Source organism: Seriola aureovittata, chromosome 13 (assembly GCF_021018895.1).
Source record: "Seriola aureovittata isolate HTS-2021-v1 ecotype China chromosome 13, ASM2101889v1, whole genome shotgun sequence".
Classification (NCBI taxonomy): domain Eukaryota; kingdom Metazoa; phylum Chordata; class Actinopteri; order Carangiformes; family Carangidae; genus Seriola; species Seriola aureovittata.
This window is the reverse complement of record NC_079376.1, coordinates 22228146-22253978: the sequence shown is the minus strand read 5'-3', so window position 1 is coordinate 22253978 and position 25833 is coordinate 22228146. Positions and strand designations below refer to the sequence as shown.

Sequence of the window (25833 nt, the reverse complement as noted above, 5' to 3'; positions counted from 1 at the left end):
CGCAGATTCCAAGCTAATTATTCCAGCCTTTAATTATTCCATCCGACTGCCGTTGAGATCTCTTAAAGACGGCTGGATTAGTGGATTTGGAGTATTAGCTCGGAGGGTTGGCAGACCTCTGCACTGTGATTCAGGGGGCTGAGAAACGCATCTTCAAAAGGTACCTTGAGCAGCACCTTCACAGGATCATTACACTGGATAAATCCATGTTAAGTTGCTTAAGAGCGTGTAAAGGTGAGCCGTGTTCAGGCGCAGACACTTTTGAGGGAGGAGGCTAACTAAATGTGACCTGAGCATTGCAGCTGTGACACAGTTTTAAGCCACTTTGGAGGAGATTGTTTACAAGTTACTTAAAGGGCTTATGTCAACTTGAGTCAACATCAAGGACAGAGGGAAAACTTCAGCATTGAATCCTTTTTTTTTTTTTTTTTTTTCCCAGATTGACAATCCAAGTCGGCACTCTTGACATACTGCAATGTCATGGTCTGCATTCAGGGGAATAATTTAAGATACATTTTGAGCTAACGATTCACTTACTCTTTTGTGTTTCAAATCACCAATTCAGATTCACACACAACGTACGGATGAATCCGCGCTGAGATCCGCCGTTATTCAAAATCAGTTGGTACCTTTGAATGCAAAGTTGTGATGTCTGGAGTTGACTGTCAAGTTTAAACTATTCTTTGCCCGAGCTTGTTAAAGATGCTACCCATCATCCTGCTACCCCTCCTTTGAACTCCTTCCCTCTCAAACATCCCCCCAGCTCTCCAAAATGAGAGCAGCTCGTCCCGCGGCTGACAACATAGATGTTTTGAAAGCAGGTCGGGAAAGGTTAGAGCAAGAAACATGGAGCGGGGCAGTGAAAAAGACAAAAAGAATCTTGCTTTTTAATTATTTTATTAAGAGCCTTGATGCTATTAAATGCCCCAGATACATTCACCCTATAGTTCTCAATTAGACTTGACAGTTGCTGCATTACCAACAATAAATATAGCAAAGGGCTGCGCCTTAGGCCAGGAAGGACCCCTAACTATGACCCTCATATTTAATGATGAAAACAAGCAAGCACACACTCCGCCTCGCTCAAGCACATGCATGTGCACATCCATTCATGGGCATGTGCACACACAAAGTCGTTCTCTCCGTGCTGTGGCTCCATAATATACAAGAACATCAGGGTCCTTCAAAAACACTCTTACCAATTCACATCATCTCTATGGTTTATAAATGTATTATAGTGCAGGGCAGAGAGCCATTTTAAGCTTTATTATGAGAGTAAGAGGGCGACATGTGTGATTTCAAAAAATTGTTTCCCTTAAAAAATGTCCTATAGTGTTTTTGTCTCTTTTTCAGAAATATCAATTTCTGTTTTTAGCCACATTAGCAGTATGGCTTGTGGATGCCAGTGTCAGTCCATCACTTTGGTTCAGACTCAAATATCTCAACAACTACTGTCTGGATTGCCATTAAATTTCCTGCAGACCTCAGAAGATAAATCCTAATGGCTTTATGGCTTTGGTGATGTCTTAACTTTTCATGTACTGCCACCAGCAGTTCAAAGTTTTCATTTATCTGTTGAAATATCTAATATCTCTCCTGGATGCATGAATGAAAAACTGTTTCCCAAATGACGAATCCTGATGACTCTGATTGCCTGATATTTTTTAAACAGCCTGTTTTTTAAGACATTTTTTTAAAGACATTATCCTTTAATCCTTAGAAATAATGTCATGACAAGCATTTCTATTATTCCGTTACATTTTTCAGTAGCAATTTCCTAATAATACAATGGCCAGTGGTTGTCTGCCTCTGCCTTGAGACTATAAAATATGAACCAATTGTTTGAAATTTTGTTAAAATTTCTGTGTGAAGTCTTGAATAATGGCTAAAAATTATTTTATGAAGTCACCATGACCTTGACCACCAAAATCTAATCAGCTTCTCTTTGAGTCCTCGTGAATGTTTATGACAAATGTGAAGAAGTTCCACTAAGGTGTTACTGACAGTATGGCTCCAGCTGTGGCTGTCGCGGGCGCAGAGGCATATAAATGCACAAAACAATGACACACGGTCAGAGGAGACACACTTCTTCTTTACTGGGTAGAAATTTTGACAAAACATAATTAACTTAAAGTACAGTCAACATGTCAGGAAAAGCTGATGAAGCTTCAAATAGTCATGTCATTTAGTCATAAAGCATACAGCATTTTAACAATTAAAAGGCAAGTTGGAGATGATTTAAACATTGACAGTGGAGCCAAACTTCAGACAATCTGGTGAACGACAGACAAACAGAAGCAATGGTGTTTTGCATCTTCCCTACAGCTCGTTGTGTAGGTAATACAGTTTACATATTGTTTACATATCAACAAATGTCTGTTTCTCACGGCACGGCACCTCTGGATGGATTGTGAGCCCCAGCCTTTGAGATTTAACTGCTTGAAGCCAGGCGCCAATGGCACAACACGATAAAACAGACTGTAGTCTGTACAGGTTGTCAAATTGAGTTCCTGTCAGAGTATGGAGTTTCTTTTCAAAATAAAGGCCCTTTACTGTGCTAGCAATAGTAATAATCTATCATCATTAGGGCTGGTTTTTAGCTGTAGCATGTTGCAGTGCGTCTACGAGGAAATAAAAAGTGAAGTTATTGACTAAGAGGCAACGAATTCAAGGCCAAACAACTTAGTCTGTGTGCAAAAACGCACACTGTCATTTTCACTGTACTGTTCATTTGAGAAAAGTACTGTACCGTCTGTGCATACAGGTACACAATGGCATGCACAAACACACGCTCACGTACACACTCCCACAGGCAACTCTCCAGGCATGTCATTAAGCTAGAGAGCACTAGAGTTTCCCGTTGGCAAAGGCTCCCTCTTGGAATTGAGGGATGAAGCTCTTGAAGTACGCCCTGGGTGGGAGACAGAGAGAGGGAGGTGGGAGGCGGGGGGGGCACGTGAAGAGTGCAGCAAATGAAACATCAAAATGTGACAATAATTGTGTTTCAACCGCTTCAAAGCATCTAACAAATTCCCCAGGTCAGCCCCAGCCACAGTACAGTACGTATCAAAGTGCAGATGAAAGGCAGAGAGTCTTTACTTGTTACAACTACTAATGTACATGAGGCGTGTGCTGTCTCTGTGTGTTAACACTCATGGGTGAAAAACAAGAGGCGACTCAAATACAAGCAAAAAAATCAGGGGGTTAAAAAAAAAAAAAAAAACAATCCACAAGATATTTAGCCACATATTTAGGTGGTGCGTTCAGGTTAGTACGTTAGTGTGTTTGTGTCAAAACAGCGCTTGATATACACAGTTTTTTTTTTTCTCTCCAGTTGATGTGGAGAATGCAAAGCCTGACATGATGGTCACAACTTCCACAATGTTGGTGAAAAACACCACAGTTTCCCTTTAAACAACCTTTGCTGCGCCAAAATTGTTGTAGTCAAATGCAGGAGCTAACGGGGGAATTCAGAGGTTCACAGATTTTTAAGTGGAGAAATTAAGACTGAACAGATTAGTAAATGAATACCCAATCCCATAATCTACAGATTATGTGTTGCCTTCTACAGTCACTCAAATCTTTCAAATATTTACAGCAGTTATTAATCTTTGCCTCGCACTGTGCAAACCACAGATGACGCCTATAGATTTACTTGTATGGGGTCGTGCCAGTTTTTATTTACTGAGGGTGGAATGAAATCTGTGAATATCAACAAATGGTTTATGTGTAGCATAGCCCACACAAGTAAGGTCCTGTTCTGTCATTCTGCATCTAATGCATGTCAAACATCCTATTCATTCTTGGAGTGGCTTTGTTATAAATAGTTTTAATGGGCTCAACGGTCTCGGAAAATTAGAATTATATTTTACTGTATTCAGAAAAGTGAGCCCTAAAACCAGCCGTCAGGACTACTGTAACTTTGTGATGTCACAACAAAATAATTAAAGCAGTCACGGTTCTCAAGCCCCGCCCACCTGGACTCACCATCCAACCTTGCAGGATTTGGTTTCTCTAAGTGTTTACCTGAAAACTGCTATATTTTATTTGATCAGAAAACAGTGAGCCAATCAGAAGAGAGGCTCCTCTCTTCTGATTGGCTCACTGACCTGTTAATACTAAGGCTCCAAAGAGAACTGAGAGAGGAGATGTAAAACTACATCTTCTTATGGATCAACATTTCAAATAAAACAAAGAAGAAGAGGAAAATATGGAGCTTTAAAAACCTATTAAGGTTTAAAAAACTATACAGATTGAATTTTAATGCAGCACATTCTACTTACTTTGCCCTCTTGGCCATCTCGTTGCCGTCCCAGCGCGGGCTGTAGGGATACGACTTCTGCACCTGAGAATAAAGCTGGCCACTGTTGGTGAAGTGGTACACAGACTGGAAGGTGAGGGTGGGCTGGTCCCTGGGGAAGTACAGCGGGAGATCCACTACGAGGAGCAGAGGAACAGAGAGAGAGAGAGAGAGAGAGAGCGAGAGAGAAACAGAAAAGGAGGATCATCAGGTAACTGCATCAGATGTGAAACAGAGTGCGAGTGTTTGATGAGTTTCCTACCGTGCACTAGGAAGCAAAAGTCTTTCCACATGAGCAGCAGGGTGAGTTTTGTGAATCCCTCGGCGTCATACTCCACCACCCCCCTGCAACACACACATGTTCATTTCTGCAAAGTGTCACCAGGTCTTATTTTACACTTGCAGCACTTTGTTGTAAAAACACATGATCACTGCAGTGGGGGGTGTGGTCCTCCATAGGAGACTCACATTCCAAAGTGGCTGAGGAAGGCAGCGATGTACTCTCTCCTCTTGTGATAGCCTTGGATGACATACTGCACCTATAGAGGACACAATGGAAGGGATTAAAGGCATGAAAAAAAAAAAAAAAACAGCTTTTGAACATATGAAGTGATTTATGATGAGATCTTATGGCTCCATAATATCTAAAACAAAGTAAGTTGTTTAAGGTTGGGATGTCCAAACAGGCTGCTCTGGTGGGGCTGAAAAAACAAATAACTGCAAAGATTATTCTATGTATATAAATATTGTTTATCCAAATACAGTGTATTCAGAGTATTGTATATTCAAATCTAGACTGTGGCGCACCCAGAACTGAGTTTGCAGTGTGTGAATATGTCCTAAAGGCCTATGGGTTCACCAAGGTGACTGCAGTGGGGTCTGAGTGCAGGCTAGTGTTTATCATGCTGGCTACAGGACACATTATGTAGTGCAGCACGTACGCAAACTTTTTACAGATAAAACCATATGAAACAAAAATTGTGATGAGTCGCTATTGGAAAATGACGGGATGAGCTGGGGATAGCTGGTTAGCATGCTAACTTCAGTAGAGCAGAAGGAGTGAAGTTTTTATGCTGAACTCAAAACGCTTCTTCTACAAGGCTAAGTAAAATGCAGTTAATGCTAATGCTAGCTATGTAGCAATAGCAAAACATACAAATAGCTCCTTTAAGTTAAATATTAAACTTAATTACTATGGATTGAAATTAATTTGAAATGAACTGAAAAAAATCTTTTATTTTTGTCAGCACCTGGTAGCACCCCCCCCCTTTTTTTTTTTTTTTTTTTAGAAATTATTCTCACAGCTGTAAGAATTTTTTTTTTTAACATTTTAGTAGAAAGTGACAGAAAACATGGGCACAGAGGGGATCCTGTTTAATCAATAAGAATACTGTGTTTATTATTTCCAGTCTCATCAGATCAATTCCCTTTTTATCTCCCCTCGGCTGAATTAGGCCTCAAAGACAGAGCTTATTCCCAGTCTGTGCACAGCCTGAGAGGAAATTGTGGCAGTACTGTACGTTGCTATCAGAGAGGCTTTCTGAGCGAACCTACCCAGAATGTAAACAATGCCCTGGCCAGGAGAAAGATTAAGAGAGGTGAACTTTTTAATGGTTGCTTTCCCTTTAAAAGCAAATGGCTCAGAGTACAAAAGTAGTATTACATTCAATCTTTGTACAGGCGAATTTAAATGTCACACAAGTACAAAGTCTTTAGCTTACCACTTGACAGTCAAATAAGCTGGTGTTAAAAGCTCTACCATAGAGTCTGTCAAATGTAATGAGAAAAGACTGTCTGCTCAAGGCACTGTGTTAATTTCTACACAATTTACCCTCTTTCACTCTACATTTTAACCTCAACAGTAACTTTATGCTCACTTAAATCTTGCTATAATGTCCTAATATAACGTAAGCTACATGCATGTTTAGTGACCTTATTTTTCTATATATTAGTAAAGAAGCTGCTTGTTATAAGGTAGGGTCCCCCCCCTCCCACTTAAGTTCTCCTCCTGTGAGCACATGACCAGAATGTCTACGTGCGTGTTGACAGGTGTGATTAATGATTATCCAAAAACTGAAGAAGTTCAGGGCTCACTTGACTGCTAAGCATCCTGGGCAGGTGAGAAGGCCTGCAGTCAGTCAGACATGAAGGTGTGACTGGCTACCTTCACAGACTAATCCTTGCACTGGGGCCGTTTTTGCGAAGCTCTGATTACTGGACAAAAACCTGTAGCTCATCAGTTCCTTTTTTTTTTAAGTATATTTTTTGGGCTTTATTTGATTGTACAATATAAAGACAGGAAATGGGGAGGCAGAGAGAGGGGGAATGACATGCAGCAAGGGCCATCCGATGTGGGACTCGAACCGGGGCCGACTGCAGCGAGGACTGTAGCCTCTACACATGGGGCGCCTGCTTAGACCACTACGCCAGACGACGCCCCCAACTCATCAGTTCTTTAGTTGTCTGCAAAGTTGGATTCAGACAGTCAGGTTTCATTTTGGATCTGGTCCAAATTTGGCAAAAGATCTGAAGTTCGGAGACTAACGGATCAACATCGAACTTTTTTTTCCCCTCCCTTTTGTTAGTTAGGAGCTGTGATGTGCAGAACATTCAGCTAGCGAGATATTACATTTTGGATATCGCCCTGGCCTAGTGGACTGACGTCAGTATTTCAAGATCATCAATTTAATATTTCTGAATCAGGACCTCTTAAGATATTTTTGGCTGCCACTAAAAAATGGTCTCTGGTCTTTGCAGCTGACAAAAGGTAACTACACATATTTGAGTTTTAGTTATTGATAACTTTAGGCACTCACAAGTAGTGAAAGCTGAACCTAAATAAACTCAATAATGGATTTTAAATGATTCAGATTTAATAAGAGGATGTGATACTTTGATGGTTTTTGATCCAAAAAAAGTTATTAATCAAACCCCAACCCACAATCACATATTACAATGACTTTGCCATGATAGAGATGGTTTTGTGATATGGTATGATAAGGTAAGAAATTTGAGTAATTAATATAATGAGTAAATTTAGTAATTTCTTAATGATAACTATAACATCTTTTGCCCACCCCTACTTTCCACCTCCTGTTGCCAGTCTTCTAGGGGACACCCTGTGTTGAAAAACAATAATCTCTTTCACACAAAAAACACACCTCGACAGTAAGAAACATTTTTCAAAATACAAGCAGCCATAATTTGGACAAAGGATGAACCTTTGGAAAGTAGAGCAGCTTCAGAGTCTGTGAGAAGGGATAAACTGTGCCTCTGCTCTAGCATTGTAGGAATGATATGGTAATCTAATGCTATATTGGTGCCAGTGTGTCTATGATGCATAATAAAAGACTGTATTGCAATATATTGGTGTTATTAATTATTTGTCCCAGCTCTAAGCAGTCAAAAGCATCTAGTAAAATTGCAGTTCCTTTGAGGACTGGATACACCAGGGATAAAGCAGAAGATGCTGCATGGTAGTGATTACTCATTGACCATGTATAAAATCAGCATTTTTTGAGAGAGGAAAGTGGTAATCTATGATACACACAGTTGTGTGTGTGTGTGTGTGTGTGTGTGTGTGTGTGTGTGTGTGTGTGGGTGTTTGTGACGGGTCTCATCTCTGCAAGAGCTCTTAAACACACACGCATTGTGACTCAGCCTCCTGCTCAGTCGTGTTTACATGGGACAGCGGAGACAGCAACTTCGCTTTCTCAAAAGCTACAAGGCCACGTACTCAATAAGTTGTTTATTTAGTTACACTGCCACTGTGTGTGTGTGTGTGTGCATGTGTGTGTGTGTCTGTTTCAAGGGAGCTGTGGATCACTGAACTTTCACACCCATACTGGGAAAAGAAATTCCCGCCCCCGCTGTCACTGTGACTCGCAGCCAAGTCCCTCTATTGGCTGCCTGCAGGTTTGAGTGATGCAAGACAGGTGATCTTGCTCTGCAGGTATTCAAACCTGCCCATACCCATGGCTCCCTCACCCACGCATCCATTTATTGTGTTTGTGCATGTGTCTGCGGGGACTGTGACGCAATAACGCCAAAAGTGTTTCCTGCTGTGTGATCAAAAAATCTCTTCTCCCTCTGTCACATTACACACTTACATCACACCCAGCTTCCATGATGTAAAGAATGACTTTATTTGATACCCGATTATCTGATGATTATCATCAATCTGATAATCTCAACACGCAGAGTGTATCAAACAAACACTACAGAAAGTCGCACTGGGAAAAAAAGAATAATTGCTTAAAGAAAATCATTTGAAAGACTTGTCAATGTGGCGACTACTTTTTGTTGACACTTATGAATAATTAAAATGCAGTCTTCATTGTGACACGTTAATGGCAGGGGTAAGCGCACACTTCTAATTGATCTCAGCCACAGTGAAAATGTCATGAATCGCAATTTCAAACATCATCTTCACGCTGTCAGAAAGCACCATTCACAGGTTAGAGATACTGTATCATGATTCATTCTCAAGTTTCCCGTCTGCTCAGTGTCTGGGAAATCCACTCGCACAACTCACTGCTCTTTCCTTTCTGCAAAGAAAAGCAGTCACTGTATACATTAATCTGTCCGATGATTCATGATTCTTTAGCGACTTTAGAGTTGAACTGATCGCAGTTTTGCTGATACCGAGGCTACGTCCACACTGACGCGTTTTCATTTTAAAAGACGAGCATTTTAACGCCATGTCAGAAACGATCTCCGTCCACACAATCACACCTGAAAACTCACATATTCATGACCATTCACGTACACTGGGCAACGCGCCAACTGGTGTAAACAGGAAGCTACTCTGCTGTTGATTAGTCGAACAAAATACTACCAACGAGGAACAACATAAACAGCTGCAGAGTTAAAATGCAGAATTTAACTGCACAACAGCTGCTGACAAACTGTTTGTATTTTGTTATCCATGTTGTTTTCACCACTGGTAGTCGAGGCAGATAAAACCCGATCTGTGAGCGACTGAGAGTGTCTACGTCATCATTTCCAAAGGTCTCCGTTTTTGCCCAATGCAACCCCTGGAGTTTTCAAACTAAATCGGGTCCAGCAGCTTTTCCAAAAGTCTCAGTTTTAGGAGCAGTGTGGACGGCAGGCGTAAACGTAGCACAAGAGATGCATCTTAAAACTAAAACGTAGTAGTGTGGACGTAGCTGTAAAGCGATGAAGGCATGTTTGTGTCAATAACGCTTTGAAATTATTAAAGACAGTACTGACAGAAAATGCTGCTGCCACTATTTGCTTGCTCATTTACCTGCACTGTAATATAAACACCTCAGACACGCAATACTGTAAAAAGCAGAATTTCATCCAGGGAAACGTACAAGTACCTGGTGCAGCTAGCAAGAGGTCAATGGAAACACTGGTGCATGCTTTAGCAGCACATGGTCAGTCCATTGTTAGCATGCTGCTCAGACAAATACAGGTGTTGTTGCAGTGTAGCTTAGTGGACTTACAGGTGAATGTTTTCAGTTTTATCTCATAACCATATTTTCACTGCATTTCATTTACTATTTCGACATATAGGAGGTTCTTCAAGATCTCATGGACATATTTCTTGGAAGTAATCCTTCATCACTAATACTACGACTACTGTTGTCTAAGACATTTACCTTTCAAGTATAAACCCAGTTGTGGGCTGTATAATAGTGGATCCAAAAACAGAGCAATCACTACTATTGCTTTTGTTTACAGCGCTTCTCCTCCTACTGTCTGCTCAGCATAGTATGTGTGAAAATGCAATTAGCATGCCAGCAGTGGGAACACAAGCTGTATATATACCTGCTATAAACGTAAATGTTGTGATTGCATCGATCATCATATCTGGATACAGACCGATACCTGACACCAGGTGTGATCCTCTTTGTAGAAACACTAGCGCTCTCGTAAGAGAACAGCGATTACACGATAAAGAGAGGCCTGAAAATTCGTGAAAATAGTTGAAGTCGACACTTAACACATTTAATTATACGGCTTCCATTATTAATTACTCTCAGCTTCTCGCTCATAGGCAAGTTTGACAGCTGACTGTCATTTACTGTGTCAAAAAAGATTGAACAAAAACTGAGGGGGGGATTTTACTGAAACTGATCGAGACTGCTTAATTCCTTGTCATGTGTGAGTTGATCACATATGTACCTATCACACGCAGCGGGAGAGGACTGAAACCCCCTCGGGGTTTATTATCTTCTGCAGCTGATTTCCATGAGTAATTTCTTGAGTAATGCAGATGCCAGGTGCTGCCATCACCCAGCACAATCACAGCTGAGTTATGTGGCAGTATAGTTGTGTCAAAACAATCAGAATAAGTGGGAGGAAATAATTGATGGTGTTAAAAGAACAAAGTGAATGTACAGCCTGTCATCGCAGAGACGGTAAAAATCTCCGTTAGAATGCTGCATTTTTTCTTTACCATTCGTCGGCCTCAGTCGATAATTCTCGCAAACAGTATCAAATATACCGTCTTCCTGCCCTGATGACTCAAATCACTTCCTCTGCTCACACTGGCAAAGATCATGTCACTGTTTTTGAAAGAAGAAAATGCCCCAGTGCTACTTCATGCCTGCTTTTGAATTGTTCCAAGATAGTCCATTTTTACTTGACCATTGGATGACAACAATGAATGACGATTAGCATTTTGAGGTCCAAAAACAACTGACATTAATTAAGTATATATACACATCAAAATGACTGCTACAGTTCCCATATCTGGGCGATTAGAAGTGGAACAAAATGGTAAATATCATGGCGACTAACCAGATATGTGTTATCACGCTAATGTTACTGTTAGGTAGGGCTGAATGTATTGCAGTTATTTTGACAGATTTTGTGATTGTGATATGAGTCACGACTTTAGTGTCAATAGCGATGTGGGTTTTGCTGGGGCTGTACCAAACAAGCATCTTCCCCTACGTTTGGAGAAAATGATTTGTAGACCGGGTCATCTCTGTAGCATCACATTTGTCCATTGCATCATTTATAACGGTATGTTGTGACATTTTACCTGTATCAAAAATGGCAGCTCCTGCACTGAATATTGCACTCAGGTCATGTTGTGATTTCGAAAATATTTCGATGAATTGTTCGGCCCTTCTTCAAGGCAGTTGCATTTTTAAAAGCAAACAGCCTGACTTTATTCTCATTTGTTCTATCTACAGTCTCAAATAAAAACTTTATCCACATGTTGCTTCTCACCTTTAAAATGGTTTGGTCTCATGATTGTCCATTCACGGCACGTTAGATTTCTCCATTTGGTTTTGCACTGATACACTGTAAGTTTTGAGTTTGGACGGATCATTTGAGATCAAACATTCCATTCATTAGCAATAAAATGCGAGAGCAGCAGGTGACAGTCAGTTGCTGTTAGTGTTAGGGCTGCAGTGCTCTGTACGCTGCTGTCAGGGAAGCAAGATGTTTGTTGCAGTATTAACAATTGCTAAAAGCAAAATAATCCATCAAACTAAACCTTTATCTCTTTTATTTTAAAATGTAAAATAGTGAACAACTTCAGAACAGCAGTTGGCCAGCATGCAGTGCTCGGTGCTGATTACACTTTGCATGCTGAAAGGAGCCAGGGGCCCTGCTTGAAATCAATGTGGGAGTGATGAGTGATGTGGGTTGTAGATGTCTTACACTGTACACTTGGAAATTTGTACTTGCACTCTAAAATAGTCACGGTGACATTATGAGAAAGACTCCTCCTCCTCCGTGTCATGGTGCCTTTATCTGCTATTGACTCTGCTTTTCAACATGCCTTTCCAAACACAGGCAATGGCCTCTGTGACTCTTTGAGTGGGTGGAGGGAGCAGCTCTGACACTGCTGGACTTTAACAATCAGAGACATGGAGGTCAGTCAGGGACACGTGTCCCGGACACCCTGAATATGCTGGTCAGAGTCCAGGTGCATTGGGAGAGATGGAGGGGGATCTAGTGCCTTTTGTGTATGTGTATGGGGACTGCGGGGGATGGGCATTTGTCCTGAGGGAAATGGCATTAATATGCGTCTACACTACATATCTACCTGTCAACCTGCGGAGGCCAGGGAGCGCACAGACAGCCTATGGAGGTTGGCCAGTACGCCCACGACGACAGATGCCAGACACACATGCTTGAGTGCACATACACAAATTACAGCAAGAAAAGACATCCCTCTGTGGACGCACGCTTTGCTGTACTGCACCTTCCATATATGCAGGAAATGATTCACATACCTGTCACACACTCACGTAAAGAGTAAAGAATATTCCTCTTAATCAAATACCAAGACATGAAGGGTTAGAAATTATGTCAAATAACGGAGATCCCAACACTCCAACAGTAAAATGATTTCTTTGTGGTGAGAACATCAACATACACAACACACAAAACACATTTAACCACACTGTGTGCAAGTAAAATGAGTTATAGCAAACACTTACTTTGTTGGTGAGTAACTGGCACACTTGAGGGACATAGTCAATTAGACATCCTCCACTGGGGAATGCTGGGATATGAAGTGCAGAGGAGCCTCCCAGAGCACTGATTGAATAAAAAAGACAACAGTTAGCCTTTAAGTGCTCGTTGTTGTTATTATTTCTGTACACAATATGCCATATTATACTATGTAAATGGATAACCTTGACATTTTAGCCCATTAATCCACACTCAATAATCGATAATGATAAAACATGTTTTCAAAAATCTTTGCAAATTTATCAAAAATCAAAAACTGACAAAAGTATTCGGACCCTCAATTCAGTACTTTGCAAAAGCACCTTTGACACCAATTACAACTTTAAGTCTTCTTGGGCAGGTCTCTACAACCTACACCTGGCTGGGCCACTAATGGACAGTCAAAGACTTGACCTTAAGCCACTCGAGCATTTTATTGGCTGTATGCTTTGGGTCATTGTCGTGCTGAAAGGTGAGCCCAGTCTCAGGTTGTATGCTCTTTGAAAAAGGTTTTATTTATCCATATTTGGCTGCATTCATCTTTCCCTCAATCACCAAACCACAATTCCTACCCCTGCCCCATGATGCTGCCACCGCCATGCTTCACCATAAGGATGGTGTTATCCAGGTGATGAGCAGTGCCTGGTGTTTGCCAGACACAGTGTTTGGAGTTCTGCCCAAAGGGTTCAATCTTTATTTTATCAGACCAGAGAATTGTTTGCCTCATGATCTCATGAGTCCTTCAAATGCCAATTCGCAAACTCCAAGCGGCCTGTCATATACCTTTTACTCAAAGTGGAATCCATTTAACTGCTCTACCATAAGATGAGACGGTCGTCCATCCACCAGAGGACTTCTAAAGGTGTTAGGGAGACGTTGGGTTCTTGGTCACCTCCTTGATAGACTTGAAGACCTTTTGTGCCTGTTTACCCAGGCTGGCCAAACGGACAGCTCTATGAAGAGTCTTGTTCGTTCCAAACTGCTTCTATTTGACAATCCTTGAGGCCACTGTGCTCCTGGAAACACTCAGAGCTTTAGAAATGGTTTTATACCCTCGTCCTGATCTTTGCCTCTCAACAATTTTATCGTACGGTCTACAGGGAGTTTCTTGGACTTCATGACCTGGATTTTGTCCTGACATGCAGTGTGAATAGTGGGAACTATTCCAATCAATTTAATTTGTCACAGGTGGACTCCAGTCAAGTTCTACTCTCATCTCAAGGACAATTAAAGCAAACAGGATGCATCTGACCACAACTTGGAGTTCCACAGCAAAGGGTCTGAACACTTCTGTAAATCTGAGATTTCAGTTTTTGAATTTTAGTGACTTTTTTTTTACTCATTTGTAAACATTTCTTGACTTTGCCATTATGGGATATTGATGGATAATATGGCAATTGTATTTCATTTTTAATTAATTTTATGTTTTTATCTTATTATTTAATTCAATTTAAATTGAAATGTAAATAAATTTAAAAAGTGCTATAAAAGTGTAGTGACGGGGTCTGAATACATTATGAAGCTGCTGTATTCTAGGCCTGTCAAGCATTTCAAATATCCTTTGAATTTAAGACATTATGTTCCATTTGTCCTTGTGGCTCAGATCTCTCAATTTTCCTGGGACCAAATCATGACTTTATGTGACCACCTTCGTTTGCTGCTATTCACTGAAGTTGTGTAATTAAAAATAAAGAAGTGACTCATGGCCATGGCATCATCCTCATACTCCTTCATTCGTTCATTTATTCTTTTGACGTCCTCCTGATTCAGTCCTGCAGAACAGCTCCATTAGTGATTAGTGCATGCTTGTTTAATCATGAAATCTGCTGCAGCAGCTCCCCAGTGACTAACCAACCGAAGTAGTCACTCCCTCATTTTTTTTCTGAACTGGGGCAAAAACAGAGGGAATACCCTGAGGATAGGTTAAAGGTCTTAAGGAACCGCTTATTGGCTTTTAATGCTCATTTTAAGACACATAGAAGAGGATTTCTCCCGCTGCTTTCTATTTTTATTTCAGCCTTCATTAGAGCAAAACAGTCTCAGGACATTTACAAACGCTCTTATGTCATTTCAAAAGCAGTGCTGCTGCGGATGACTGCCGTTCATCAGGTTAAGCATGCATGATGCACGTACACGGCATACATCCTGCAAGATTATATTAAAGGTCAAAGATCACATATGTTGAGATGCAGCCCCTGGGGCTTGCTCTTTAGTTGATCACAAAGTCTATGATGTTAAAATGGTAATTATGTGTCAAAAGGTGAAACACAACAACAGTGAGTATAGACCACAATTATGATCCCAGCAATTCCATCACATCATCCATCCAAAGCCATGAAGAAATCCCTTTTTTTTCCCATCCTCTTGGTGTATGTATGAAAATATATTCCACATTTTGCCATGTTGATACGAAGCAACACAAAAGTCCTGAGAATTTCACAATGTTGAAAATTCCAAAGAAATGTTGTGGGAGTAGTGAGGAGGACGGAGGAAGCACCTCATGATGTGCTCCACCTTACTGTCATGACCAAAACCCACAAATGTTTACAGGAAAATATGATGTCTCAACAGGCGTCAGGAAAAGGTCAACAGTGGCTGGACTCTAAGTCTTGAGTGTAAATAACAGATAGTCTGGGAAGTGAATTCAGAATAACTAACTGAAGGATGCTTTGCGTAGAAAAGCAGCTTATTAAAAAATTAAGATAAGAGTCACACCCATCCACAAAGATTCAAGTATGTTGTAACAGCGCTGACTCCAGATCACTGGTCTAAGTTTAGTCTCTTTGGAACTGATGCTAAACTGAATATTAATAAGGTCATGTACACAGAGAAGCCCCGAAATCTGTCATGAAGCCATTTTTATTGTCAAAATCCTTTTCTCAAAAACTCCAAAGCCACCATTTACAGCAGGCTTTGTGCACATAATTAGCATTATCCTGTGCATTTTGCTGTGCACCCGACAAATGGTCGATTGAAAATAGCTTACAGCGATGAGGAGAGAAGCCTTTGAAAATGAAAATCTAAATGATGCCCATCTATCCTCCCACAGATCTAAGAATAGCTCCATATCATTCAGATGGAAATGTGGACAGAGGCGCAAAATAGATGGTGGTGTGTTCGTCACTCATTTGTGTCAATGGCAGGCATGTGAACAAACGTGATGCACTTTTGTATTTCAGTGGTTTTTGCCGTTTGAAGTAAGACAGATTAGACACTAGGTTCTTGCCCTGACCTCAAACAAAAGGTCTTTCAGCATCCAAAACTTATTTGTGTTCTTACAATGATTACCAATTGGTCTAGCCTTTGCTTTTCCCTGTAGGTCATGATCTACACCCATTCTGTCTGTCAATGGATTCCAACCCAGGACCGTCATGCTGTGAGAAGACAATGATATCCATGGAGCTATACACCCATCATTTTATTACAAAAGATGAAAAGTCAAGGGTGGAAAAGAAAGTAGGCTACAACTGAGGCTTACAGCTCAGTAAAATAAGCACTGCAGCAAGAGTAGCAATTAGGGCTTACAAGCAACATTTCAAAAAACATTAAAAAGCATTGCAATTGCAGGCACAACTATGACAGGCTTATTTAGGCTTCTAAAACCATTTTACAGCTGAACATGTAAATAGGCCTGATAAAAAGAAAAGCAAAAATGAAGAAAAAAAGGTGTTTTCAAGCTGAGTTTCAACCATAGATTATAAATAAAAATGGATGTAGCCTCCATGATGTCACCTATAGGTTTTTGAAGAGAGTTTTCAAAGCTCAGAGTGGGCTGCTATACCACCGCCATCTTGGCAGTGCCTTACTCCACCTAATTCCTGGCTAATCCAACAGTGGACATTTTAACATGGGAGTCTATAAGGATTGACTCATTTTTGAAGCCAGGCTCTAGCGGTAATTTGAGGAACTGCAGTTTTTTGCACTTGTTGGTATCATTTTTCAGCCCCAGAAGTTGCCGCTTAGTTTCAACCCATACCAGTACTTCTCTGCATCAAACATGTTTTTTCTTTATTGTGTTCAGTTTAAATTAAACAAAGTTGAATACATTCTGTTTCATATTTCTTCAGCTTGTTATGGCATGTTAGCCTTTCCTCAGGCTCTGGAAAGCACACGATAATCATTTATTCATTTATTTTGTTATGAAATTGACCCACTCGTGATAGAGCAACAATGGATCCCCACTCCTTGGGAACCAATGTTCTAAAATGGGATTAAAAGTAAAGTTTTCTGCCTCCACCCAACAGACCTATCAACCTCAACTAAAAGATGCTGACCTTAAACATGAGTCACATTTCACTGCAGCAGCCTGAAAAAACTGAATTATGTGAAACGAACATGAAGTCACACATTTGAGGTGCAACACCTGATCTCAAGGTTAAGGTGATGGGGAGAATCAAATAAGACAAAAGGCAGCAAATTAACTTGCACACTGTGTTTGAGCAGGATATGAGAATACTCAAAGATGACACAAGATTCATAACCAATGCAGATTCATGTGTGTAAGTATTAAAGGGGTATTCCAGTGATTTAGTAAAACAATTTCATACAATTGGGTGACCTCTTATAAAAGATTAAAAAACATAAAGTTAAATTAAAAAGAAAATAAAAGCAGCAGAGGCCCAAATATTTTGACTTTTAAATGAGAGTCAGGCTCCAGAAACACTGGATCCTACAGTTTCAATAAATCAACCAATAGCATGTTTTATTAGACCGTCACTGCCTGGTTAGTGTCTTCATTTTTCAAACTCCAAACTCCCAGTTTTTAAAACGCAGCCCTCTTGTTATAATTTTACAGTCATCAAGTCCAAATTCTGATAATCTTGATGACATCATCTGGGTTATTTTCTTGGCATTGGCACGGCTCCTCCCGAACCACAGAAGGCATTACACAGCTGTTTGCAGAGGCTGAGTCGTACTCCCCACAACTAGAAGACTGACCTTTATGTGTAAAAATCAGCGGAGTTCCCCTTTAACCCAACAGTGGGCTGAGAGAGCTCTGACCAACGTGATATGCTGCAGGTGCTGATCTTAAAAAAAATGCAATGCAACCGACTGATGGAAATCTGTGTGCACATTTTGAGTATGGGTAAAGTTTCAATACACTGTTCAAACCCCTTCACTTTATTGTGTTGCTTTAATTTTAAATTGATAAAATTGTTCATCAATCTCCACACATTAACCCACAACCACAGAGTGAAAATGAAATTAAAAAACTGAAATCTCTCATTTACTTTAATTCAGAAGCCCGCAATTACAGTTTCAAGTCTGAAGGGGTCTGAATACTTCCTGAAACTACTAGTAAATGGTACGGTACTTTCATCAATGTCAGTGTTCACTCAGTGAGTCAGCATTATATTGCTTTAAATTGAGCTTCCAGTGGGTGGGCTCAGACTCTAGACATAATGGTGTTTTACTTTCCAAGTGACACCCTGAAGAGTCCCCGCTTCTGTCTCCACTGGTGACACTGCTCTCAACACTACCCACACACACTGCAGTCATCATGCAGACATGCCGCCTAACACAACCCCTGTGAGCAATGTAACCTACTGTATGACATATTTACACTAGACAGTGTACATGCATACATGTAAACAAACACACACACACACACACTGTACAGTGACAGGGCTGCCTGTGACTTCATCAACCACAGAGATTATCCTGTGTGACTCAGGTGGATGGTGACGAAGCTCAGTTTGTTTGTTTATGTGTGGTTTGGTGTGTGTGTGTGTGTGTGTGTGTGTGTGTGAGTGTGTGTGAGAGAGAGAGAGAGAGAGAGAGAGAGAGAGAGAAAGAAAGAGAGAGAGAGAGAGAGAGGGTGTGCATGACAGTGCAGTGACAGCGTGAGAGCAGATAAAGGCTCAATTGTAAAGAGGGCAGATATGATTCATTACCCAAGTGAAAGATAAGTCCAAGAAGAACTGCTTGGAGATTCAAATGTAGTTTCAAAGCAGCAACATTTCCATTTTGATTGCCTTCTTCATTTCCTTAAGCCTGGAGGGTCTTCAGAGGCCCACATATGACTCTCTTTGTTGACCGTTTAAACTAAATAACATCCTATTCTTCCTCCGTGAGTAGGAAAGGCACCGTTGGCCTATGGCAATAAGAGTCAGTAACCTTTCCATTATGAGGTGACCATCCTGGCAGAGCAGCGCTGAATTTTACTCTGATTGTCTATTCATCATCCATTTGGATGAAACCAGATTAATCAGAGCCTCAAGCCACAACCATTACACCTTCATGCTAGTATATTATAAGGTCGGGCAACGGGCCAAAATTTTCCTATTACCCACCATCACCCATCATCAGCTACTGGTCTTAGCGGATATATTTGGTGGAGGGGTTGGTGCTCATGGCCATGTGAACTCCACATAACCCCCCTGCAGGTTGTGACTATCATACTATTGTATAACTGCTGGATTACTAAGGCTTTAGACAGGATATACTCTTGTGCTGCCTTTTGAAATGCAACAGTTAAGAGCAGCAGGTGAGGTGATCTACAGTATGTTGTGTGTAACAATAAGCAGGACCACGTCTGACAAACTGGGGAGCTTCCAGCCCCTGAATACTTCCCCCTCCCCAAAACAGGTCCAGTTTTGGGGACAAGGAGGATGAAGGACCAGGTGGAGCAATGAATTCTGGCACATAATACAGTATGTACCACACAAACAACCATGGCGCCTAGAAATTACATTTATATACTTCTAAATGCAACAGCATATGCATTTTGTGAGAAATGCAATGCAGCTGGAATGACACTGTACATCAACATAATGAGAAAATGGTTTTAATGAACAAATCAAAATGTTGATACTTAGAAATTATTCACTTCACGTTGTTTTCCTTCCAATGTCCACGCCTGCAATGTAATATCCACTCGTGGTGACCAAAGCATGGTAACGATTTGTATGGTTGTGTTGAGGCGCTTAAAACTCTTGGTTAGCCAAGACAAGAGTTAATTGAAGCACAAGACAGAACAGGTTTCGCTTTCAATATGTAAAACTGGAATCTTTCCCGAAGCGTAACCAGTGTATCTTAGTAGCCAAACACTGTGTCAACACAGCCCACATAGCAAAAGTAGCACATTAGCAAAGCAGCATGAAAAGCTTTAGTCCTTCACCTGTGTCTACTCAGGTTGCGTTCAAGTTCAGTGCCTCGAGGGCTGTAGTGCCTGTGGTTACGCAGGTGAAATAGGACAAAATAGACTTGAAGCATGAATATACGGTCTAGGTTGCTTTTACACGCATATAACACGAGTCAAACTTTGCAAGTGAACGTTGAAGTGAATGTTCTTCTTTTTGTTACACAAAAAAACATATGGCATAAAAACAAGAACAAAAAACTCAGTAGCACAGACTAAACAAATTACAAACGACTATTTTACCATTGTTTTTTTGTAGTATGAATGACTCTCTCTCTGACACACACACAAACACACACAGACGTGCACACACATACAGATGTGTGCTCGCATGCACGCGCACGCGCACACACACAAACACACACACGCTATGCACTCATTAAGATCAATAAAACAAACCTGAAAATGTGTGTTCTTTGTATAATCACTTTTTCACCATTTCTTCTTCTGTATTCCTCTGATATTTTCTATTTTCTCCCCTTATTATGCTTGTAATATTACCCATGTGATTCCCTCCTGTAAATTGTTATATAGTTTCTAGGTAACACATTTATTAGTAACAGCCACAAAACTGCCAAATCATTTGGAAACTCTCAATCATGCTGTACTACTTTCAGCTTCTTCAGATGTGACGATATTGCGCGAAGACACACATCGTATTCCGAACAAGAGGAATCAGAGATGGCCCACGTATCGAAGCGACTGTGTTACCAATGATAAAGTAGCATCACAAAACTCACTTCACACAGACACATAATGCACAAGTGTTCAAGGTGACAAGGAGGAGGAAGAAGTGGCAGAGTGCTTTGAGCTGCTGAGAGTGAGAGATGCGTCTGCGCTGACATCTTAGACTGTCGAGTGGGTTTGCTGGGTTAGTGGTGAATTTATTATATCAGACTGACAATTTCTGACTGTGACAAGATGTTCACAAAACCTTGAAAAATATCTGATCGAAATGCAAACATTTTCAAAGGCTATACAACACCTCTACAGACCCTGGAGAAGGGACACACACAAACTGTACACACCCACACAGGCACATGCACACACACACACACACACACACACACACACTCACTCACTCACACACATCAGCAGGCAGGCAGGCGGGCATGCGCACGCCCAGACACACACACACACACACACACACACACACACACACACACACACACACACACACGCGCGCAGGCACCTAAAGGCAAATGCAGATACACAAACATTAGTGCACTGCAGCCTAAAACTGTCTCTCTGTGTTGATTTTTCTGGGCTCCTAAATCTGGTTTGGGGGCAGAGACGGTGCCCACTCGATTCTTTTATGCAATGCAGCAGGTTTTCTGGGGGAAGGAGAGATGTATCCAACTCATCTCATGGGCACAGTACAATCAGGTAAACGAGAAGTAAAAGTGAAAATGAAAAGAGCGACGAGTCTGGTTATAAAACAGTTGGTGGAGACACAAAAGCGATGATGATAAATAAAAAAAAAAAAAAACTGCACATGGGGTTCTTAATGATGATTGTAAATTAAACACTGAAATTCCCCGTAACTGATCCAAGCTGCAAGGACACAATCGCAACTCAAATTACTAACTCAAATCCTTCACTATTACAGATAAATAAGCCATGCTAATGAGCATTTTCCTGCTGCAGGTAACTGCTTGAAGAGACACTTCTGGCACACATCTGTGAAAGAGCAACGTGCAGGTTGAATTAATACTGAATTTTCTTACTCTTCGAGTCATGCGAATGATAATTTGAAAATATACACGCAAGGTATTTTGAATTAACCCCTCCCCTCTCACCATAATGAATAAATGAATAAACACTTCTTTTGAAGTTTCACAATCAGTGGCAAATGTGGGAAACACAGCAGAAGCCACAGCACAGGTGCTAGTATTTGCCACATATTTTGGTTTCAATCACTGTTATTGATCATGGTGAACTATAAAGTGATAGTTGGGGTTTTTGACGTGGGCTTGTGTTGGGTACCTATACATAGTCAGTGTATAACCTGCAGTAGATTTTGGATCGGCATGCTCACAGTTTTGAGAAGCAGCCGGGAGCACCGGCACAGAAGCTGAGCTGCTGTGGATGAGGCCGGGCGCAAAAAAAAACGTGCTTGTGCGTAGGAATACGGTGGTACAGCGGTTGAGAAAATGTAGTTCCAGAGGAAAGGGCTGAGGAAAGCAGTGAAAATATTCAAAATAAACCGTACACTTCAACTGATATTGTTTATTATTTACGGGCCACTTTTCTGTAGCCATTTTTTTTTTTTTTTTTTTTTTTAAAGTGGTTAAAACACGTGTTTGTGCCTGGCCCCATCCACAGCATCACATTTTTATATCAACAATGGATCACATGACTACTTCTATTTCAAAGGAGTTGCTCAAGATGATGATCCCACACAGAAATATCACCTGACTCTACAGTCCCTCGCTGCTCTACTAAGCGTTTGAGCATCTTTCAGCTCATTGTTTTGGTTATCACTGCTTCACTGTTTTGATTCACTCTCAACCCACTCATCAGTGTTGTTTCCAGCCGCAGTGAGCAGCTCTTTTTTTTTTCTTTTTTTTTTTTTGTTGCAGAAAACCCACTATACACTAAATTCTTAGCACCAAAAGGCAGACAGAGAAAGTTAGCGGGAATGCTGTGCCTTAATTCTGCCTCAGTGTTCTGTATAAAAAGGTACTGACGCTGTTTTTTTTAATATACAGTCTATATGGTTACACATCACGCCTCTGAGTCCATATTCGATGGCATGCTATCTAAACAAGCAGAACCGGCATGATGAAGTGTCTTCTAAACGGCGGGATCTCTGTTTAAAAGGGGGGATCATATCAGCTCTGCAGAAAAACTGTTTGATGCTTTGATGTTAAAAAATTCCACAAAGACATATTTGACCTGCATCTTTGGAAAACCTCTCCCCAATCCAACAGCGATTCATATCTTTAATTGGAATGTACAGAGACCCAAGTCACACACTCCCAACCGACTCCCACTTGATCCAAGCGACTGCTACTGCCCTTTCTCATAACTATTCTGTTACACTGGGATATTAGACTCCTTGAAAAACCCCACATCTCCTTACTTGGTCTGATCATACCATGACCTCCACACAACACTCGCTGTTCAAGACATAATTTGGCTTGACAACAAATACCCAAAGATGCCTCCAAAGCTAACATTTCTGATTTTCTCTAAATGCCTACATCTATTGAACACTTAACAGCTAGTTGAAATGAGTAGGGAGGGAAAATCACAGGAGCTACACAGCGTGACACCATGCCTTTCACAGTATATTTTCTTCTAGGCAGCCTGTAAAACATTATATAACGAATGAACACTGAATCTTAAGCAGGTGAATCTCCGAGCCTACAGAAGAACAGGCATTTGACTTATCATAATCAATAATTTCTACAGAAAAAGAAGCAAATACAGTGGTACAGTCCCATCAAAGAGAGGAGCCGACGTAAACTGTACATTATTGGTAAAAACGTGGGTGTCTGTCGGGGTATTTCAACATCATTTTTTTCCCCCTTGCTGCTCTGTAAGGCAGAAAACATTACAGTGATGATCTGTTTGAAGACAGAGGAAGAAAAAGTAACAGAAGGAGCAAGAAAGAGAGAGGAAGAGGGAATAGAAATAGAGGTATAACACTGTAGCTCAGGGGGCTTACGAGTTTGCGTTCAGAGCTTTTAGATCCGAGCCCCTGCTGAAGGAGAGTAAAAGTGAGATATCAAACAACTCAGGAGTGATGGGAGAGAAGAGTAGAGAGGTGGAGGAAAGAGAAAGGAGAGAGAGGGAAAAGCTCTCCTCTCCCTTGTGCTGTGTATGTGTTGTTTTTTTTTCCCTCGCTGCATTTCAGTCGAGCGAGGGACGACCTTGCTGGGTAGAGCACAACGCTTCTCTCTCTTTTAAGTCCCACTCACTCTCTCGGTTCCCTTTGAGGATCAGCCAGAGGGATCAGCAGAGGAGAGTGATAGAAAAACGGAGAAAGATGGAGAGAAAAGAGACAGGCGGCAGACATGTGAAAAACAGGAGGGAAAGGGAGGAGGAGGGGGTTGGAGAGATACGACCGAGAAGACGAGAGTTAAAAACTGGAGAAAGTGATTTTTTTTTTTTTTTTAAAGTAAGATAGACAGGATAGCAGGGAAGGATAAGGAAACAAGGAATAGGACGATGAATGGACAGATGACAGAACAACGGACAAAATGATCGGACGATTGATAAAATGATAAAATGATAAAATGATAAAATGACAGGGAAACAAGAACACGGAGATCGAAACTGCAGACAGAAAAAACCCTGGAACATCCTGACACAAAATAGATGTAGCCGATATGACAGCCTGTACCAACACTGAAATCCAATGGTGCCAAAACCAAAGCTGAAATGACGCCTGTACATCCAACATGTCATATAATGAGGGCTGATTTACACCGTTCTCCAAAGGTGTTCTGATGTGATTTTTGGTGGCAGCTTGGGTTAAAGTATATAATACTTTAGATTTTCATGAAATCTATTCATGGGTTGCAATTTTTCGGCAATGTCAATCAATGTACAACTATATAGCAGTTTTTACTGGATTCAGATTCAGTCTGCCTCTGCATGAGGGATTCACAGGGTAATTTCATCCCACTGCTAACAGCCTCACTGTTCACTGTTCACTCTCTTTACACTGAGTCAGAGCTGCAATAAGTTACTGCTAATGCCAACCCAACCCATTTCCTCCTGCTGCTGCAGCATCACATTAAAAGCTTTCAGCTGGCGAAAAAATATGTGGCTTTTATTGTGAAGCAGCCCTGGGAAAACACCGTATGTTTGTCATCGTGGTCAGCGATGACTGTGGTTGGGTCTATAAAACAAGACGTGGCTGTTCGCTGCAACTTTTTTCTTTTTCTTTTTTTCATCAGCCAACCATTTTTAACACAATGTCGACACAGCCCATGTAGTGAGAGCAGCATGTGTCTACACAGGGTGCATTTAGGTTTGATAGTGATGTAGGTCACCTGTATTTTAGCAGCCCTCGACTTGAAACCTAAAAATAGGCATTGGGACCTGGTTATGAGCCTATAGCATGAGTGAAATGCGAGCTGTTGCGTGGCCTGTGTAGACAGCTGGATTGACAGAAACAGAAGCACGATGATGATCTGTTCGTCAGATATGTGTGAGAAGATGGACGAATAAACGAGTGCGACTGAAACGCCTCCTGCAAAGACGGGCCTCCACTTTTGCAAGGGAGTAAAAGAAGAATCTGGAGCAGTTAGCTGTTGGATAAAGAGTAATGTGCGACGTACTACATACCTCAAACTACTCAGCAAGACATGAAATCAGATCACTGATTGCACTTCAATAATAATAACTTCATTAAAGAACTTTGTTTGTTGTAACCTAGTTTGTTTGGCTGCACTGTAAACAGATAACTACTCATCTGTATATCTGACCGAGTAGCTGCCCCAAGAGGGTTTGCTGTAATATCAAACACTTCCTGTTACCATGGTAACCCCTGATGTCATCATTCCACCAGGACTGAGAAATTTGTGCATTAAAACTATAATTAAAAGAAAGTATAAGACAGAAAGGACAGCAGTATAGGATAGGAGATAAGGGAGTGGGAGATGGTTGGGTGGACAGATGGAGGACGTCCGCACAGAGGATGATTGATTAAAAGATAAAATGACAGAAAAGATTGTGGACATAAAGAAGCCCAGAATATTTTGACACTGAATAGATGTAGTTGATATGACAGCCTGTAATAACACTGAAATCCAGTGGTGCCAAAACCAAAGCTGAGCCAGTTACTGCAGTTGTCCACAGCTGCTACATTCACCATTTCAGAAAAATCAGAACTGATTTAAAGAATTTCCAAAACAGTTTTGATATGAATTTTATCTTGGCATTATACGATATTGTGAACATTTGCAGCAGCTCGGGTTCATGCAGAACCTCC

The 25833-nt window shown here is 41.0% G+C and overlaps 1 protein-coding gene across 1 annotated transcript in view; it reads right to left on the bottom strand.

Annotated features, from left to right (window-relative positions):
• Positions 1-2071: 2071 nt before the first annotated feature.
• babam2 (BRISC and BRCA1 A complex member 2) overlaps positions 2072-25833 on the bottom strand; it is a 76012-nt gene continuing 52250 nt past the window's right edge. The window contains exons 8-12 of the mRNA XM_056393760.1: positions 12733-12832; positions 4769-4839; positions 4563-4645; positions 4284-4437; positions 2072-2911 (exon numbers count right to left, since the gene is read on the bottom strand). Of these exons, the coding sequence (XP_056249735.1) occupies positions 2848-2911; positions 4284-4437; positions 4563-4645; positions 4769-4839; positions 12733-12832 (472 nt within the window). The 3' untranslated portion in view covers positions 2072-2847. The remainder of the gene's footprint in view (positions 2912-4283; positions 4438-4562; positions 4646-4768; positions 4840-12732; positions 12833-25833) is intronic.